Genomic DNA, 20,480 nt, shown 5'->3' with positions numbered 1-20,480 from the left:
CAGCAATACCAGCCAGACCATCGCTCTCCTTAATTTAGAAAGCTGTTCTATGTTTTCTTTGTGATCTGGTTCCACACCTCCACACGCAGGCTGAGGACGCGACAGCACTGAGGTTACAAGACACTTTCCCTGATTAAAATACTCGGTGAGAAAACCCACGGGGGTTATTCATTGTAAACATTTCCCACAGACTAAACCCAACAGGTACCGGCAAGCAGTCTTGCTCTTCTGCATTTTCTGGTGCAACACAACAACAAAGGAGCATATTCAAGAGTCACGATATGGAATGAGGTATATCTGCTTAATTTTACCTGTGTGAACATTTTAAATTTGCGGTTGAAGGTTTATGCCAATTATACTTCTCAGATATTGGTATCTGCTGGGTAGTTTATTATTTAAAGGGAAAAAAAGAGTAGTAGCAGGGTTTTCCCCTGCATAAGGCATGAAACTGATCCCTGCTACTATAAATCACAAGCAAGGGCAGAGCTAATCTAGGGATTTTTGACACCTGTTCCTGCAGTTTCTAAACTGCAGTCTCAAACCTTTGAAGTGTTTTGAAATCTAAGCTCTTGCTACAGCTGCTAAAATATGAGGTTTGTTTTCTGGTATTGAATATTTCTCAGAGGCACTACCTTCTGCAGTGACATTTACAGATGCCAATCTGACAACCTGTCCTATGCAGACAAGCTCCCGTGCCTCTGGGGCTCTCCACGGGCCCATGTGCCAGCCAAGTTGGAAAGTCAGAGTTCCAGCAACAAACAGCTGTAGCGAAAGCACAATACGTGCTGCGACACGTACCGAGAAGACCTAAATCACATCACTACAAAACACCAGCCTCCACTAGGCATATATAAAAAACCACTTGAAAGACACATGGATTTGAGATGGAATATGACAGTTGCGATCCAAATAGGATTCAGCATTTTAACCCCGGACTGTGCAGTATCTGGCAACCTGATTTTGACATTGTTTTTAAACACAGATATCTAATCCATAAAAGGAAACAACAGCATTCATAACTTTATATTCTAGAGAAACACAGTAAAAAATTGCTTTATGTTTTTTCCTGAAGACATAGACCACCTAAAAAGATTAATAAATAAAAATGCAAAAACTAGTAAACATACTAACTCCAGCTTTTTTTCTTAGCAAGATATTCAAGTTTCCAGGTTTGTTTGGTTATGAAAGCTTCTAAACGCAAGTCACATAAATTACCTATACTAAATATTTGGTTTGCAACAATAAAAAAGGACTTATTATGTTAGTCTTAGTCTTCTAAAGTCATGCTAATAGAAACACTAATCAAAGACTGCAATCACATTTTCAGTCTACTAGTAGGTGGATTTCATTGAGCAATAAGATTTATAACTTTATCCTGATGCAATGTATGTAAAGCTGAATTCATTCAGTTGCTAATGAAATGTGATTTGGGGACTCTCTTGCTCCAGCTGGGTGATAATTAGGGCTTATCACAGATAGGTCTAGGAAAAGGCTGGGAAATACTTAAGCTTGTTTTGCAGTTATTCTGAGCTCTTAGGAAAGGAGCAACTCTTCTACAATAGCAGCCTGAAGTTTTTCTGCTTATGCAAGAGAGGTAATGATGAGGTTTTTAACTTATTTGTAGATGATATGGTTCTATGAAGCCTGACACAAGACTACTTTAATAAGCCTCTGTGGTTTAGTGTCTTTGAAAGTGTGAGATGGGTAGTTTGCCTTCTCAGGTAAAATGTTCATTAAGCAACTGGCTTCAGAGAAACCTTGCAGAACTTGCTCTATATGATGCCTGTTAACTTGAAATTCTGCTTTTGATAGTTGCCTGCCAACACAAGCAACTCTGTGTAGGTTTCCCAAAGCAAAAAGAGGATCCTAAAGGTAGTTCTTGCTTATAGGGAAAACAAAAAGTGTTGCATTCCTCTCTCCTTGATGAGTGTTATCATAGCTCCATGTTAACTCTAAGCAGAAGGATCTCTCAGGCATCTAAGTTACTAAATAATCTTAAAAATAATCAATGTAATAAGAAGGTTGCTCCCACCCTCATAAAAATAAGTACTTTAAAAGCAGCTAAAGATAGAAGCTAGACTGTGACTTGAAAGATATCTTGTCCATATATGCTATCAGTTGGCAAAAAGGGCAGAAAAAAAAAAAACCCAAACCCAAACTATGAGTAGCAAAATACGTGTCTCCTTAATGCAACCTGTAGCTCAGCTGCAGAGCAGATTCTTGTTTAAAGCCATTCTCTCTGCAGGGAGCTGCTCTTCTTTCTCCTCCTTTCCTTCCTAAGGGTGGTCTTAAGCTCCTATTAAAGAAGAACTGCTGCCTGTGAACTGAAACCTTCATAATAGCTTTTAAAAAGCAGTTGTTTTTTCTGAATTGCAATACTTCAGATTTGGTGATTATAAGATAGAGAGGTTTTTCAAAATGGAGGGGAGAAACACAACTTCAAACATACCAAAGCACGGTAGAGAAAGCTTCCACCGTGCTTCTCCCAGTATATATCCATGGTATTTACACTATGTGTGTATGTATGGGGGGTTCTCTTGGGGGGAGGGGAGATTGTGGGTGGTTTGGGGGTTTTTTTGTGTGTGTTGGTTTTTTTTTTTTTTCTTTCCCTGAGTAGCTTATACAGTTGTGAAGAGCTTTTAATGTCAAGGTGCTGGGAGGCACTTCAGCGCAGTCCAGACTTTCTAGCACTTGGGAGTACTGCTTGCTTTAGAGATGTAAGTCTGGGATAAGGAGTCATCCAGAGAATTGATAGGTCAGCAAACCTCAAGCTTACAGTTCAAGTCCTGCTTCTTCCTTAATCGTGTTACCTACTTATCTCACTCCCTTTGAACCTATTTCAGTCTGTATTTGACTCAGGGTAAGGAAAAACAGTCATGAGACCTTCTCCTAATACAAGTCCTTTAAGTGGCAGGGTTCTGCCCTCATTAGCCAAGGACTAAATGCAGAAGTGGTTTTGTTCTTGTTTAATAGTGTCACAATCCAACTGGCATTGGGCCTGTGCTAGAGGCTACGGTGCCTCTGCTCTGGGGGCTACTTGCCCACAGTGTAGAAGGACAAGGCTCTGGGCTCTCCAGAGCCTGAGGATACTCAAAGACATGCTCCTGATCTCTGGAGCTGGGGCTGGCTGAGGATGCTGCCCATCCTTCCTTCCTGCTGAGTATAAGGCACTGCACTGAAAAAAATGCCAAATTTGTGAGGCCAGAAAGAGGAAGAAAGATGAGTCTTTAGCATAAGCTAGTGTATTTTTCTGTGGAAGAAGTCTGATGTCTGTCTGTGCTCCAGAACCTTGTGTTTTATGCTCAAGTGTCCCTGGGGTTAACACACTGGAGAGTAGGTGTGGGAATCCAGCCTGTAGCCCTGCTTCAAGAGCAGTAAATCTAACCTGTCTTGCACACCGGTAGCTTCTCTGCTGTCTGAAGCTTCTTGGCTATCTGCATACCCTTATCCTGACTTCAAAGGAAAGCCTACTCAGCAATAAGAGCAAAGAGCCTTTGCTGCAAATGGGGAAAGGAATATTACCTGCTGAGCGCAGCTGGGGCACAAAGATGGTTGAGTGGCTCAAGGATAGCCACCCTGCTCACTAACTTGCTATCCAGCATGTCTGCATATGGTTCTGTTTGGCTGAAAATGCACTGGCATCTTGAGGTAGCTCATCTATCAAGGAAAGAGGTGGAGATAGGACGGCAGTGAAAAGATTTTATTAAACTTCTCTTTTCAGCAGATGGAGTTCCTGACTCTTGACTAGACTATGCCCTGGCCCACCACAGACACATGTACACAGATGGTGTGTCAGACCCTTTCTAGGGCTTGGCTGGCAGCAAGAACAGGATTTACTTTCTGAGAGATTTTTGAATGCAGGCTCAAGGTCCTGTGCTTTCCTGCCTGAGGAAGGGAACATTGCCTGTCTAGTCATGCAATGAGCTATGCTGCCCTGTTAACATGTGACAGTCAGGAGGACTGTTTAGTTAAGCCTTTTTTGAGGACGAGGGCAAAGGAGAAGCGGAAGAGTAAAACTGTAATAATATGAAATTCGCTTCTTCCTCAAGGCTTTTGTGAAAAATCATACAAATGCTTTTCTTACAGTCTGAGGACTGTCAGGGAACTGACTTATGTTCCCAAAGCTTCTCTCCTTACTATGGTTACATTTAACTCTCTTGGAACAGAACAGATGAATTTAAGTTGGACAGGACCTCTGGAGGCTGTCTGGTCCAACCCTTGCTCATGGCACAACTAATCTCAAAACAAGGTCAGGCTGCTCAGGCTCTTGTCCAATTGAAGTACAGAGATTCCACCTCTTCCCTGGGCAGCCTGTTCCAGTGTTCCCCCACTCTTCCTGTGGGAAATTTAGGTCAGCATGGTGCTATTGCCTTTGGGGTTTCCAGCCTCCTACCAGCAGGTTTACATTTGGTTTAGGTTAATCAAAAGGCAGTGCTTCTCTTATGAGATGCCAATTTAACCATAGCTCAACTACTAGGCTACTGCAAGTAGGTTTTGTTTGTTTAACTAGGATTTCTGACGAAGGTCACCTGGAAGCTCTGTGTAGCAATATGCAGTTACCTGGGCTAGAGCAAGGTTCCCCTCAGCAGGGGATGATGCCAGTGCCGGCAACGTACCACACCATAACATGCATCATGGGCACCACGTGCCTTCCTTCTGATCCAGGGGCTGCACCAGCACTATTCAGCTGCACATTGCACAGTTCTCTGCCAAGCAATCTGGCTAGAGGCTGCAGTACCAAATGTTACTGCAGGATTTTAACTTGCCTCAAAGAAAGAAATTGGCATGTGGCTTTACTGAAACATACCTCAATTTTTTTTCTTCTCCCTCCATTCCTTACAAATAAAACAGTTAGGATAGCTGGACTGATTAAAATCAGTTACATTCTAGTTAATGGGATTAGGAATTGGTTATTGCCAGAAGCCCTATTTCTACAGGGGAGAAGAGTATTAAGAGGGAAAAAGTTCTGCTACAGAAGTTCCCTGGTGATTTAGTATGGCGGAACAAGCAGGCACAGCCCCAAACACCCTGTGCGGAGCGAGGATGGTACCAGACAAGATGGAGCATCCTGTGCCATAGTTTCGCTAGGGCTTTGTATGACCAGAGCAGCCAGCGGAAAAATTGCAAAGAGCAAGCTAAAAAGTGCTCAAGCACCTTTTGTGGCTTTGCCAGAAAGGGAGATAGTCTCAGCTATTTCACATATTGTTATGAATTAAGCTAAAGATTTCTCTCCCAGCTTGTGTCCTGAGCTTTACTTTTGAAGGCATATCGTGTTCACTTTGGGTCTTGGCTGGCTGCGAATAACAGGACCTTCAGGCAGACCTAAACACACGCATTAGCTGTGCTGTCCTCTGCAAAGAGGATTATTGTGAACTTTCTGTAACCCATTTTCCTAGATATCTTCTGTGGGTTTTTACACAAGAGGACATGAATGTGTCAGGTGTAATCATCATACCTGAAGATTAGGTAATCTTTGATATCTATCAATACCTTTCCCATGTGCAGGTTTAGGATTTTACATTAACCTAGTCAGCAAAGACTCCCAGAGAAGTGGAGCACAGCAAATGACCCGCTTCATGCCAGCCTGCGAGCTCTAGGGAAGGTTCACCACAGCTCGCCTCGCCTCCCTTCGGGCTTTTGTACAGCACTTCTCTTTCTGACAGTGGTTCAGCTCCTGATGGAAGAGCAAAACGTTATCACAGAGATCCCGGCGGCCCTAAAGCGCCTGGCCAAATATGTAGTGCACGGTTTCTACGGAGTAGAGTACTCCCTGGCCTTCGATATACTGATCCGCTACCCCTGCGTGAAGGAGGATGACTTGTTACAGTTGCTCAAGTATGAACGTAAACAACTGCGTACTGTCCTCAACACGCTCAAGGCAGACAAGTTTGTGAAGCTGCGTATGCGAGTTGAAACAGGGCCTAACGGGAAGAGCACAAGGCACAATTACTATTACATCAATTACAAGGTGCTGGTGGATGTGATAAAATACAAACTGGATCATGTGCGCCGGAAAATAGAGGCGGAGGAGCGGGATTCAACTACCAGGTCCTCTTTTAAATGTCCATCTTGCTCCAGCACTTTCACGGACCTGGAAGTCAATCAGCTCTTTGATGTGTTTACAGGTACGTTGCTTATATTGCTTATTTGCTCTTATCTCAAAGAATAGCTCTGATAGCCTGATAGCACAAAATGGTCTCCTCTGCGAGCTTTGCAATAAAAGCATGTTTGTTAGGATACGCTTCTTGTTTGCTGGTGGACAACGTGAAGTCAGCGTACTGTCAGTTGGCAAAAATCACCCTTCTAAACGGAGGGAGTTTGTCAAGTTACTGAAGAGCAAACATCGAGGCTGGTGATGTGTTTTGATAGAATATGCTTTAATTTTTTTTTTGCTTAAGACCTAAATAGAGGTTTTTAGCATGTATTTTGACTCTAAATGAGTGAGTCTCTTTGAACTTTAGCACTTGAAACAACTAAAACGAGATGCTGCTTATATGTGCAAATGTCTTTTTCCTTACATTATGAACCAAGAAAAAGATGAGATCAGGGAAAACAAAAACCAACCCTATCTGATGATATGCCATGTCTAGCTAACTTAACTTTCCCTCCCAGTTTGTCTTGCAAGTGTGTGAATATCAGTCCTCAAAAAAATATTAAAAAAAAAAAAGGGAAAAAAGAAAACAACAAAAAAACCCACCCCAAACTGAAAAACAAACCACGCACCAAACAAAATCCAAACCCCAAGCTGGCTTGCCTTTTAGCTTGAGTCTTGAGTTCCCCTAGTTAATGTGAACAAAGGGATAATGTCTAGCGAAGTCCAAATGCTTTGGTAATTGTCCAGGCTGTGGATTTCTTAACAAGACATTCCTGATCTTCTGCATCCTATGAACATGAGAATTTCCGATTTGGATAACGTTGCAGAGACTTTCCGCTGCACTTACTGCAACACTGAAGTAGAGGAAGATGCCTCAGCGCTTCCTAAGCACGATGCTCGAACCTTGCTAGCAAAATTCAATGAGCAGATTGAACCTATCTTTGCGCTGCTGCGTGAGACCGAAGATATTGCTCTGCCATATGACTTGCTGGAGCCTCAGCCAATGGAAATACCAGAATTATCAGAAAGGTATAAATACAACCCTAGAACTTCTGATCGATACAAACACACACACCCCCCACCCCACCCCCCCCAACAACTTCCCGGTTGGAAAATCTTTGAAATACTGAACTTGGAGCGTACTCCCTACTCCATTCTGCTTTGTTCAGTACTGTCAGCTGCTTAATGAAGCAGCCTGTCAGATCTGAGGCATTCTAAATAATCATTATACATAGTTTTATTTTTGCTACCTTTTTTAAGAATTAATTTTCCAGACTTCTCCTTCAGCTAATGTTCATAGCCCTTTCTGTGAGACAGTAACGTTTCTCTGTCAGAGTGCTTCACCCAGAGATGCACTACTGAAGAGACCGTGCCAAAACCAATGGTTCAGAATCACTTGCCTGGTGATGAGGTAATGGGGGATGCCAGTTGTTTTCGTGCAGAGCATTTGTTAAAGCTAGTCTGCTGACAAACCAAGCTTTGTCTTTTTATTTTTGTCTTTTATTTTTGTCTTCTTTTTTTGTTTAAATGGGAACTGGGGGGTTCTTGCCTGAATTTAACCCATCCAAAATGGGTGATATTTTATTCAGCCTTGATCAGGTGGGTTCGAGCGTGCTGGAATCCCACAGCCAACCTGAAAAATGGGCCAACAGAAGTTCTTCTTTTGGAAATATGTACACCCAGAATGTAGTTATTGATGTCCAAGACACTGAGCCCAAGAAGAAAACGAGAGAAAAAGCAACTAAAGAGCAACCTATCTGGATGTCAGAGAGCACTGTGGAAGGCGCAACAACAACCACCTCCAACAGCAGCGTTGGTAAGCTTTAAGCATTGGCAAATACTTAAATTCAGCAGCCTTACTTCATTTAAATGTAGTTTTCCTATTGAAAATGTAGTGAGCTTGGTTTAGAATGTGGAGTAATGCTTCAGTGGTGCACCAGTGGCTATCAGCCCTTAGTTCCTAAAAGCTAGTCTTTAGACTGACTTAGGTAGTATTCCTAAAGCCAGAGGTCAGGTACCAGGTCCTGAAATTTTTGGCTCTAACCATGTGGTAACATTAGCAGTAAGGTTTAAAGTGGAAAGTGCTTGGAAATGCCTGCACTTCCAAGAGAATTCTAAAGTGTGGGTAAAAAAGATCCAGAGTAGAAAAAAATAATTTCTGTAGAATGCTTGGGGTAACTAAACTACTGCTCTCTCTAACACTTAGTATTGTGTACTAGGAGTAAAGGCCTCTGAAGAAAGTGTTAAAGAAACTGTCACTGATAATGAAATCATCAAGACCCTTCTGATCCATGAATCCAAGCCATTGCCCAGCACATGCCAGGCTCCTGCTGTCAAAAGCAAACCACCTGGCTCAGGCAGCGATACTGGAGAGGCTGAAGAAGGTGCTCAGTGCTCAAGAACAGGAATGAAAATAGCCGGCAGCAACTTTGACCAAGAGGAAGAACAGGAAACACAAGGTCCGATCGTGATGGTGGCTGGTCAGCCTCATTCATATGGTGAAGTTAGTGAAAACCCAGAGCTTGTGTCTTTCATGACAAATGAAGAGAGAGCAGCTTATATAAAAGTCGGACAAGAAATGTTCCAGTCTGTCTTTGAATAAATACCCATGTATGAACATGCAAACTTGTATAGAATGGGTAAAGGCTTCTTTTGAAATAAAACAATTTATTAGTTTAACTTATGTTCTTCAAAGTTAACCCTTCAGTGGTAAAGTCTTCTTTGAACTCCTTGCTGTTATGTAAGAGAATAAGCCTGTAGTAGGCAACTACAGTTCAGAACACTAGCAGTGCAGCAAAAGCAACCCAATGTCACATGGGGGGTTTTCTGTTGTCTTAATGCTCAGACTTTGTGAATGCTGTAGTTCCTTTTGGAGCATGAATCATTTCAAGCTACAGTGGGATATAAGTGATCTGAGGAAAATAAAGTTTCAGAGGCAATGTTCCAATATACTGGAAGAAATTGACTATTCTGCTTCACTCCCAGAAGCAGCAGATATTTACAGTAGTGAAAGTGAGCTAAACCTCAGTGTGATCTGGTTTCACTCCATACCGCTGCATTCTCTTGTGTTAGGTCATTCACAACACTAACAGACACGTCTTAGACGGTAACCTCCCTCTAAGGGAAGAGCTGGTACTAAATTGTGTTAGTTACAGAAGAGAGCCAGCCTCTTACCTGCCATCTTTAAAATAATCTGAATTCTTTGACCTCACTGCCCTACAGAACTCTCTCTGAAATGAACTGTGCAGTGGATATTGGACAGTAAAATATCCATTTTGGTCTAGAGTGGTAAGGAAGCAAGCAGTGTGTCAAGCAGAAGATGCTGCTTCTCAGACCTCATTCACACATTCTCCTGTAGTCATTTTAAGCAAGATCTTCTCTACTACCATTGAAGAACACATTTTACTTGAACTGAACTGTATCTGAGTAGAACTGGCATCAGAACATAAGATACAGCTTAACTTCTTCAGCAACTCTACTACTTCAGCGATGGATTATGAAAGTAGACTACAAGGGTGCAAACTGAAACACAGGAGATTCCCTCCGAATGTTAGGAAGTGCTTTCTTGCTGTGAGGGTGACTGAGGCTGCAGAGGCTCCCATGATGGAAACCCTCTGAAGCCTCCCAGGCAGCCACCTCTGTGTCATCCTGCTTGAGCCAGGGCTTGGGACATGACATCCAGCAATCCCTTCCAACCTCAGCCATCCTGTGACTCTCTGAAGAAGGGGCAGAGAGAAAGCATGACCGAAGAAATATCATTTCAATGCATCATTCATACACACCATTCCAGGGCAAGAGTTCAGGAATGGTGTAGGCTCATGCTATTTCATGAGCTTAGAGTGTTTACATGGTAAATTGTTAACTAGAGGTCTCAGATATGTACATATCTTGCTCTACTTTATGAAAATGTCCTCTTTTGGAGCTACTGTGTGATTCTTGTATCATTAGCCATTAAAAGCTTTCATTCTGTTTCATTTTCAGATGTTTGCCTCTGTCACAATGTATTTCCCATCTTCAAAATTCTGAAGTTTTTTTTTCTGCACACACACGTGAGTTTAAAGCCTGCAGAGTAACTGAACTGACTTCAAACCTTCTGATCTACTTTTGCCTTTACAGTCATGGCTCAGCTCCAGTCTGCCATTCCAAAATTCACTCATAAAAGCTGGAGAGACTCAAAACAAAAACAAAAGAAATCACAGTAGAATCTCACACTCATTTTATTTAAACTTCAGGCATATTTAGGCTTCACTGTCACTAGGCTGTCTCCCACAGCACATAGCCATATTTCTACACTAACACCAAAGGGAAGACAACCCTGAATTTAAGATGACCGTTGCTTTTTAACTACTTTGAGAAAAGCCTTGTCTTTAAGGTAAGCAGGACGTCTATAATGCAGCAGATAGCTTATTCAGCATATTTCTTTCTAGCTCAATTTTATGACTTGCTGGCATTAGCAACTCTGATCTGAAAAAATTTTTGTTCTGGTTCAAGTTTTCCAGTCTGCTTATCTACAATCCCAATTCCAGCTTGGCCATGAGTTCATTAGGTGCTGACATTAACTGATGTGGTGTGGTGCGTTTTTTTAACATGGATTTTAATTTCTGAAACTTCTTCCTTTCCACAAGAAAACTCTTCACAATGTCAAACACTTTAGGAACAGATTCTACAGGCTTTCAACAGCAGCAATTTTAAGTGCTACATGTGAGGGGACACTAAAGTTTTCAGACAGGTTTATCCCTTTGGAAGTGCAAAACAAAATGCAGAGAGAGAGATGGTTTCTGCAGTTAAGTGCACAACCAGAATATTTACGTCCTCTCAGGTAACTGTGCTGATCGAAACAAATTCCACAGGCCAAACATGAACTTTTCTTTTTACAGACCAGCTCTACATAAGCTATAAAGGCAACTTGTAGGTATGTACTGTGTCTACACCTCGTATTTGTAGACTATGGTGAAACTTAGTGGGACAAGAGTCTCTTGTCCCAGGGAAGTTAGCAGTGTTTCTCTAAAGAGGAGAAACAAACTGCTACAAGCATGCCAACACTTAAAGTCAGTTAACTTCCAACAAACTCCATGTACCATTCTGTAAGCCACAGGAAAATTTTTCAAAAGGCAAATTTACAGACAAGTCCAAACTTTATTTAAAACTACAGTTTTAAAATTACTAAACAAGTCACAATAAAAAAGATTAAGACAGAAAAAGAACAGTACAGCAAAACTGAATAGAAGGGGATTCAGTTCCAGCTGTCCAAACTGCCACAGGCAGAAGTTAGCATACCTATCCTAAGAGGCAGCTTGTCAAAAATTTTACACTTTTATACACTTCCAGAATTCTGGGAAATTAGTGCTCATCTTCCATACGCATTTGTATACGTGGTGTTTATAAATGCAGATCTCTTCAGGTTATTCTCATGCACTTTGAGCTCCAAAAGTTTCTGTAAAATAAGAGTATGCTCGTTATCATCTAACAGCTACAAGGCATCAAGCACAGCTCCTGACCACATCTCAACTCCTTGTAAGCATCCATTAAAGCACCTTGATGAAATATTTCATCCTCACCTTTCTGTCAAGTGTTTTGAGCACTGGCTTACTCGAACAGCTACAGCCACCCCCCATACAGAGAGGCAGAATGGCTTAGTTGCTAGCTACCAATTTTGTGCAGCGTGGCGTTCTTAGCCACTGTTCCCACACCAGGTGTATGCATCAGCACTCACCAAGCCGACACGGCAGACTTCTGCTAGCACAGCTGTGACAAGCACAATGGTGATGGGCAGTGAATGAAACAGAAGGAAAGATGCACCTTCCTTCACATTCTGTTCTGGAAAATCCTATGCTGTCACTACAGCTGCATTAGAAAAAAGCATTTTCATCAGCTTTGATGAATTGCAACCAGCTACACTAGCAGAAAACTACCACCAGAATATCCAGTTCATGCATTTATAAATGCTATTACTTTATCCTCCACTGGAGAACTACAAGCCAAACAACAGAACAGAAGCCGCGCTAATACTGTAACTTGTGTCACAGTATCTACGTTATATTAAAAAGGGCTTTTTTGATCTGCATTACCATGAAGTTTTTGTAGCTGCATAAATAGTTTCATGAGAGCGACAAATCTTTATTGCTGTTTATTGCAAACACTTCAGTTTTTTTCTACCTCAGGATGCTTCATATGAAAAACACTTGTTCCCCCCAGAAGACGTATTTCACTACTTTGAAAAGCTTCTTGAACTTTTCTATTACAAAAACACTGAGTGATCTGTCACATTATATTAAGCATTATTAAATCAGATAATAGCAATCCGAATTTACAATATTATTAAATCCAAGCTTCTGTAACAAGAAACAAAAATGCTAATCCATTTTAGTAAGTTTCAAAACCATTAAGTTTTAACATGCATTTTTACACATTAATTTTTATAACTTTTAGCCACAGAATCTAACAGAAGTATATAAAAGGGACATAGAAAGCAAAATCCCTTCATATCAATACATAATTTTCAAATGCACGATAACAAAAAAGGATATTCTTTCAGCATCACAATAACTGCTCACTTAATCAGTGGTAACAAGATACTTAAATTCTAGGCCATTCTAAGGTGCCTTCCCAATAGGTGTAGAGGATTTAGAAAATAACCTTTACCAGGTTCTTTCAACATTTGGGCATCTCCTACTAATTCTTGATCCTGAGCTCCACCTCCATCCAGTAATTCATCAGACAAACTGTTGGTTTGGGCCTCCGTTGCCATTTTCTTCATTAAATCTGCCTTTGTAACAGATAAAGCAAAACTCAAAGTTCTGGATAATTCCTACTGCTGTCCAGATAATTAAGACATTTAAGGTGTGCATTTCTAAACAACCACCCCACAAACAGCAGCAAAATACCTCTGAATATACTGCAAGCTTAAGGGGCAAGTCTTCCACTTTCACAAAGTCATCTTCATCAGATTTTTGACTTACGTTTCCAGAACCAGCTTCCTGTTAAGAAAAATAGCGACAGTTAACACAGTGCTGCTTAGTTTTATTTTCACTCCAAAACCAGATTTTTTTACTATTATAATAAAGCACATCAAAAAACAATGCCCGTAGCAAATTTACAGATAAAACTGAACAAGACTGGAAACTAGAAATAACACTGAAATAGAAAAAAGCTTCTAATTTCTCTTGGATGTATCTTAACTGAAATATACGCACATATTCATTCACTAACACAGGTGACTCCGTATCAGGGCTGCCAGCCATGGAGCTCTCGGAACTCGCGGCAGATTTGTTTCCCACACACATCGTATCTAGTGTTTGAGTTTCATTTACTGGTAAAGATGAGCTTGATTCTTCTGTTTTCATGCTGGCTGTTATAAAGGATTCTGGTGTGTTGACTGTTAAAGGTGGTGTATTCTCCATGACGTTGAGATAATGAGGCAAAACTGCAATCACATCTTGTTCACCTAAAATCACAAAACTAAATTTTAACTAGGCAGAAATAGTAGAAGATTCAGAGCATATGAAAATGCCAGATTATTATTTTTTTTTTACAAATTATGATCCGAAGCTACAAATCCGCAATGAAAGTGAATTATAGCCTCTCAGATCAACACAAAGCTGACCAAAATGAAAGTTATTTGTACTCTCACACACTTGTATATCAGCAATCATCACAAAATGGTACGTGACAAAAATTTTTGACTTGATGGAGATTAAAAACAAAACAAAAACCCCCAAAATAAAACAAAAAACCTCAAACCAAACCAACAACTTCCAGAACTATATGACCTACTGTAAAATAATCATTCTACATATAAGGAGATATAATACAGAATAATAAATTCCTTAACATTTTGCCACAAGAATGTGGCAACTCAGGATCTACTCAAATACTGCTTTTAGTCTACAAAGAAAGACGAGGAACAAAAGAGCAGTTGCAACAGATAAACACAGGAGAAGGTGGTAACAACAGTTAGATTAGAAATAACCTTCATACTGCCCAGCAGTGTTTCTGTCTTTTGACAGAAGATGATTTCTCCATTCTTAATCAGTTACAACACAGCATTTCTCAGAGAAATAAGTGTTTACAATATAAAATGATTTCAATTGCTAGTAAATGGTAGGAGCAGAAAAAACAAGTACTAGACAAATTTAAAGATCAAAATACTGTTACAGACAAGTTAAATCTGCTACGGTTGTGTGCCAAGGGCTGCAACAATCAACTGAAATTCATGCTACGGTCAAGCATTAAGCCACATCTACCTAGGTAAGAATATTCCAGGCTTCCTCTTCAAAAAGTTTGCTGTGTCTGTATCAACGCAGATGTATCAAGTCAAGTGATGTGGTTCCATGAAAAAAACAGCCAGTAAAGTCTTGCAAATTTGATCATCTTCCTCTTAATTACATACATCACAGGCACTATCCAAGATAATTCTCACAGTATGCAAGTTTATACAGAAGTGTTAATATCTCAGTTACTGCATAAGAGGCTTACCTTTAGCAGATTCTTGTTCTGATGACAAAATCTCACTGCTTTTTGTCTTACTCAATTCTTGTTTTGAAATCTATTAGGGAAGGTGAAAACAAGTTAAAACAAGTTCTACTAATCAGCTTCTTGGCTTATTGGCAAATTTACTCTTCCTGGCTAGCTAGAAACACACTGTACACTTGCTCAATGTTTTTGTCTTTTCACTAGTTTGAAATAAAGACAGCAAGTTCTACTCTATTCAACTGCTAGTCACCCACACTAAGAAACTATTAACACTGATATGTGTGTTTTATCTGAACATTTAAGTTTCTTTTCACTACAGTAGTTCCCAGGTAAACTCTCTGATCTACTGTTAGCCTTTAAAGTAACATGTTCCTGTTACATCCTTGCCTAATATTAATAACTATTGAGTAAACCAAAGTTTCTAATGATTCAGAAGTCAATCTTATTTACTGAAATGTAAAGAACTGACAAGTCTCCAGACTACACACATCAAGATGTCTGTAAGGAAGCTAACAGTGAAATGACAATAGCAGCCAATAACATTTCACCACTGTTCTAGAAGAAGTTATATGATAAAGAGGAAAGACAAACCAGAGACAAGCTAGAATAGAAGAGTCAATAGCTTCTGCAAAGGAAAGCCCAATTAGAACTTGATGTCAGCAAACACAGAAGAACCAGTTAACAGTTGAAAACATGACACTTTTTTGAAAGTTTCCCTTTTCTGCTGCAGCTTAACATTTTCTCTCTGTGACAGCAGATTTAAACATTAGTTTGTCTGTGCCCATCGATCCATTTTGGCATCAGCTACACCAATAATAAATTCAGGTGGGGAATGCAGTATTTTGTATGTAGCAGCTATTCCTTTCATGGCATTTCTTGTATAATTCTTCTACTTTCATTAGTATGAAAACAGTGCAGCAAGAAAAAACTGAGGTACGTCCAAATATGTACTGAAAAACTGCACTGGCTTAGGTTTGTCCTTGGTTTACAACTCTGGTGATACCTGTTCATTTTCAGTTGTTGTTTCACTGCTGGCTTGTAGTGATGTCTGCACATCAACAGGTCCTTCCTCAAATTCTATCTCTTCATCTTCATTCTCATCTTCTCCACTGCCATAGTTAGTCAGAGCTTGGGTTTCCGCTTTTGATAAACCTGAAGGCAAATCAATGTAAAACCACCTTCATATTGGATTTGCATATTGACAGAGCCTGACAGAGTAAAAGTCAGGCTACCAACTCCCAAATACCTTTGGGGAATTTACTCCAAAAATCAGTTATAACTCTTACTTCAAAACATTCTTTGAAATTAAGATGCAGTGATGACTTAACTTTCAAAGATCCATATGCTCAAACAAGTTGGTGTGGAGAACATAAATAAGGGAAACCAAGCCATGAGTAGTTGGTGTAAGACGACTAACTGGACAAAAAGAATCTTAAAAAAACTGTAAGCTTAAGCAGAACCGTATTTTTAAAAAATCATTTAGATGAAAAACTGCATTAAATGTCAGCAGCTTTCACATCATTCAGGTTAAAAGGTTGAGAAACTTCAAGTTTAGCTGAGACAGGATATGTAACTTAAACAATGAATCCGATTCTAACATGTTTTTACAAATCCACTGATTACAAAGAGAAGCTGCTCCTCTAATTGGAACATTTAATCCTTGACACCATGCTAGTAAATACAGTACTGGAAAACGTTCACTGGAAAAGACCTGTCTAGAAAATCTGTGAGAGAAGATGTTACACAGCAGTACTTCCTGCAAACCCTGTTGTAAAACTAGTTGGTCAAAACTACAGTGAAAGCATTAAATAACAAACTGTATAAAACTTACTTATTGCCACTGGACCACTTTCACTTTCCTCATCTTCCTCTTGATCAGATGCATCAGACCTAATACTTTCAGGAACTCCATTACCATCATACATTTCTGAGTCCTGTACTTGTTTAACAGTTTCAGTCTCATCCTTGTCCTAGGAAAACAGGCAATACTGTACAATTTCATGTTTATCTGAAGATTAAGTTGTGGTTTCTGTATCAGGGAGTCACCTTTGTTTTCTCAAAAATAGGAAAAAATTCTACAGACTATAAATTCATGCTTACGTAGTCCTTGAAGCCTTGAAATGAATACTGCAAACGTACTCCTGAAACAGAGCATCAGAACCTACTAGAAGAGTTAGCTATATCTGAACAGTGCATGATCAAGGACATCGTAACTATTTCTCTATCTGAAAAGGTTCAGACTGATCAGCATGTTAGCTTAAAAAAATTTCTTTAAATTATATTTGTCATTATCAAGAGGAAGACAGATGCACCTGTATTATTACCATCTAGCAACTTCCCTGCTTCTGCTAAATGATCTCTAGTAAAAGTGAGGAATGTTCCTAACTGCAGCTTCTCATTCCTTTACCAATAGCTACTCAGCAGTTTCTCTGCTGAATAATTTGCTAAATACCTTGAGTGAGAAAATTCTGCTCAGTCTATATGAACTCCAAGTAAAGCCCCAAGTTTGGCTCCAAATCTTGAAAGGACTCTTCTACACCACAACCACCATAGCAAGTGACATGCACCTTCCCACTTTTACTTCCAAAGCACTGTGACAACAGCTCTAAGCCCTAGAAGAAAGCACTGACTCCATGCCCATACATGCCTACACATATGCCTATGCCCATTTAAGGAAAGCATTCAACGTTTGCCTTTGTACATTACCTCTATCTTTCCCTTGGTTGGAAAAAACTGAACATTCCAGCAGAAAATAAAAAACTTCAGACGCAACCCCTCTTCCCAAACACAATGATTTTAGGGGCTTTCAAAACAAACTTGAAAAGGAAAGGGAGAAATTTTGGGCCCTAACATTTAATACTCAGACTTTGACTCTGAGGACCTCAAATACCATAGAATCATAGAATTGTTTAGGTTGGAAGATACCTCCGCCCCAACTCAGAACACCTGCCTTCTCCTTAAGATGAAAAGTAAGAAGACTTATTCCATACCATTAAAAAAGAAAATGTTAGTTGCTGAAAGTAGTTAAGCACCATCTCTATTTACTGTCCTTGTTGTTTAATTTTTCAATGGACGACTACATTCTCAATTCTCTGAGCTGAGAACACAGGCAACAGCCCCATGCCAAATCTTACAACAAACACCTTCAGAACAGATCTTTTTCTCTAAAATACAGAAAATTAACACTAAAAGGAAAAATAAAATCCTACCCTAACGCTTCTCGGCAAGTTCAAAGTACTCCATTTCAGTTGCATAGCATTCAACAAACTTCGCTATTTTTGTTTTTCCAAATTGTCAGTCCTAAAGCAAAGCTCATTTTACATAAAGGTCACCAACAAAAAAAAATAAAAATAGAAAAGCATCTTTAATACTATCTTTGCTGATCTGAATGCACTTCTTGAAAGCTAACAAGGTAATGTTTTATAAGAAAAATGCATCAGTCTTTACACTGGTAATGCCTCTGCAGTAGAAACAGGAATGAAAACAAGAGCAACCAAGGAACTGATATCCAAGTCATGTTTACTGAACGCATATAATAAGAAAGACTTATTGATGAAGGCAGATTTTTTGGTAGTCATTTCCCAGACCGTCAATTCAAATTAAAAAAGGGAAATTATAATTTACTGTGTTATTTTGATAAAGTAAATCACTGAGAATAACAGAAAGGAGCTAAAACCCCATGTCGTTTAATAAATTTACGAACGTTAGGAAATGGGCTGCTTACAGATACTGGGTTTATATGACAGAAAACAGTAAAACTAAGTGATCTGTGAAATTATCTGAGGAATAAAGACAGTTGAGAAGCATAAACATACTTTGTCCTCATCGGCATCTTCAGCAGATGAGCAAACATCCACCTGGAGACCTTTTTTTGCCTAGAAGAAACACAAACTGTCTTCAATTCTAAACTGAAATAACTTTGAAATCCTGAGCCAAATTAGGGCTTCATGAAACCTTGGCTGCAATGCCAATCTTACCAAGAATTGCCATCTCAAAATGACAGTAAGCTACAGGGACTTCTACGCTACAAGAGACGTTTACACAGACGTCTTCAAAACTTTGTAGTTGCAAAACATTACAAAAAACTCTGTTAGCCCTTCTTATTTAAACAATTATGTTCACATGGGCTAATTCTCCAGTCTGTGGTTGAATCATATTTAACATATAGAATCAGATATACCAGCTCTAGTTAAGACAGAGCTGTGTTTTTTAGCATGGAACTAAAACCAGTTAGCTTACTGGACTCAAGACAGCCACAAAGTTCAGCAAGATCAGATGCACCTGCATCAGGATCCCAGATCTGAAAGTTGTGAGAAAACCATATAGACATAATTATGCAGGTCTGTACAAAGTAGCCAGGACCTACCAGTTCTGGCTCATCTCTAGCTCTGTTGAATCTGGACAGCTGCCACAGCAACAAGGCAAACATTGACCTTAACCCTAATTCTGTATTCCATGAGAGGAGAAGTGCCAGATATAAGTTGGCTCCATGCATTCTCATAGCAGTGTACAAGCCAGGCTTTTATGTAATAAAGACCCAATGAGCAACTTCAGATAAAATAGGAAATCATGTCCAAATCCTTCTGGATTCAGTGTTTCTTTGGCCTCTTTACAAGGCACTCCTGTCTCTCTCAGTAGCTATATTACTGGTATATCCAGGTTGAACTGTCTTGAGACATAGCTGATGATATGCTTAAAACTGCTTATAGGACTTTATATATTTTGTGAATCTGTCATAAACTATATCTTCTGTTGACATTTTAAAATAAGAATGAGTTAAGGGTTTGCTTTGATGTTTGTGTTTCTAAAAGAAAGCTGAAAGGACACTGAAGTAATAACTATACTATACAAGAAAAAACACTGAGGTAGGTACATGACTGATTTAAATAGGTGAACATAATCTGTTCTACTGTTTGTTTTGTAAACACTTCACATAACTAAAAATAGCTATGTTCCTAAAAACTCCAATACTAAAAATTAAAAATGGTGATGTGACACCTTTAATAGTGTAAATAGTGCAAAAACCAAACAAAGCTTGCTTTGTTAGAGCAGAATATGTACTACAGTCTCGAATACTTCTGGAAAGTTATATATAAGTATACACTCCAAGTCTGGAAAGTGATACTTTCTACACACGCCAACAAGCCAACTCTTTGATGATTAACTAAAGTACTGCAAGGAAAGCTGTAGGCGTAACTGGAGAGATGACCAACTGGGACCCCCATGTGTCAAAATATTTAGCTGGGACAGAGTTAAATTTCTTCATGGTAGTTAGTATGGGGTTATGTTTTGGATTTTTGCCAGAAAGAGTGTCGATAATGCAGAGATGTTTTCGCTACTGCTGAGCAAGGCCTTTTCTGCTCCTCACACCACCCTACCAGTGAGTGGGCTGGGGGTGTACAAGAAGCTGGGAGTGGACACAGCTGGGACAGCTGACCCCAGCTGACCAGAGGGATATCCCACACTGTATGACATCATGCTCAGCATATAAAGCTGTGGGAAGAAGGAGGAAGGGGGGATTTTCAGAGCGATGGCGTTTGTGTTCCCAAATAACACAGGATGGAGCCCTGCTTTCCTGGAGATGGCTGAACACCTGCCTGCCCATGGGAAGTAGTGCATGAATTCCTTGTTTTGCTTTGCTTGTGTGCACAGCTTTTGCTTTACCTATTAAACTATCTTTATCTCAACCTACAAGCTTTCTCACTTTTACCCTTCCCATTCTCTCCCCCATCCCACTGAAGGGGCGTAGTGAGTGAGTGGCTGTGCGGCACTTCGCTGCCGGCTGGGGTTAAACCACAACTACTCAATGGCCCCAGATGTTAATACTATTTCAACACCAGACTATTTCTTCCTATGTGTTTTAATGCCCACATTTCCTCTGAATGACCAACAACAAAAGTTTACACAATTAGAT

General features: G+C 39.9%; 2 protein-coding genes across 17 annotated transcripts in view; one reads left to right on the top strand and one right to left on the bottom strand.

The window, feature by feature from the left end:
- The first annotated feature begins 5,004 nt into the window (after window positions 1-5,004).
- Window positions 5,005-10,038, top strand: LOC104041029 (general transcription factor IIE subunit 1). Its single transcript, XM_064449530.1, has 4 exons — window positions 5,005-6,125; window positions 6,922-7,123; window positions 7,684-7,910; window positions 8,314-10,038. Exons 1-4 carry the CDS (start codon window positions 5,678-5,680, stop codon window positions 8,694-8,696), a joined length of 1,260 nt encoding a protein of 419 aa, XP_064305600.1. The 5' UTR covers window positions 5,005-5,677; the 3' UTR covers window positions 8,697-10,038.
- Window positions 10,039-11,194: 1,156 nt separating this feature from the next.
- The window catches only part of PCM1 (pericentriolar material 1), a 45,405-nt gene continuing 36,119 nt past the window's right edge, over window positions 11,195-20,480 (bottom strand). For 13 of the 16 annotated variants that reach the window (XM_064449537.1, XM_064449536.1, XM_064449533.1 and 10 more), the window contains 8 exons: window positions 18,382-18,441; window positions 16,398-16,536; window positions 15,570-15,718; window positions 14,570-14,639; window positions 13,288-13,538; window positions 12,979-13,071; window positions 12,737-12,860; window positions 11,195-11,528 (listed from right to left, as the gene is read on the bottom strand). In XM_064449537.1, coding sequence (XP_064305607.1) covers window positions 11,503-11,528; window positions 12,737-12,860; window positions 12,979-13,071; window positions 13,288-13,538; window positions 14,570-14,639; window positions 15,570-15,718; window positions 16,398-16,536; window positions 18,382-18,441 — 912 coding nt within the window. In that variant the 3' untranslated portion in view covers window positions 11,195-11,502. The remainder of the gene's footprint in view (window positions 11,529-12,736; window positions 12,861-12,978; window positions 13,072-13,287; window positions 13,539-14,569; window positions 14,640-15,569; window positions 15,719-16,397; window positions 16,537-18,381; window positions 18,442-20,480) is intronic. The other 3 variants (XM_064449542.1, XM_064449544.1, XM_064449549.1) reach the window with 1 other exon arrangement.

The sequence above is a fragment of the Phalacrocorax carbo genome, chromosome 4 (assembly GCF_963921805.1).
Source record: "Phalacrocorax carbo chromosome 4, bPhaCar2.1, whole genome shotgun sequence".
Lineage (NCBI taxonomy): Eukaryota > Metazoa > Chordata > Aves > Suliformes > Phalacrocoracidae > Phalacrocorax > Phalacrocorax carbo.
This window is presented reverse-complemented; position numbering and strand designations above follow the sequence as displayed.

Bases quoted from the DNA above. Each gene is read 5' to 3' on its own strand.
- LOC104041029 (XM_064449530.1), top strand. From the start codon at position 5,678: ATGGAAGAGCAAAACGTTATCACAGAGATCCCGGCGGCCCTAAAGCGC. The intron at 7,124-7,683 runs GTATAAATACAA...TATTTTATTCAG, and splicing joins ATACCAGAATTATCAGAAAG to CCTTGATCAGGTGGGTTCGA. The intron at 7,911-8,313 runs GTAAGCTTTAAG...ATTGTGTACTAG, and splicing joins CACCTCCAACAGCAGCGTTG to GAGTAAAGGCCTCTGAAGAA.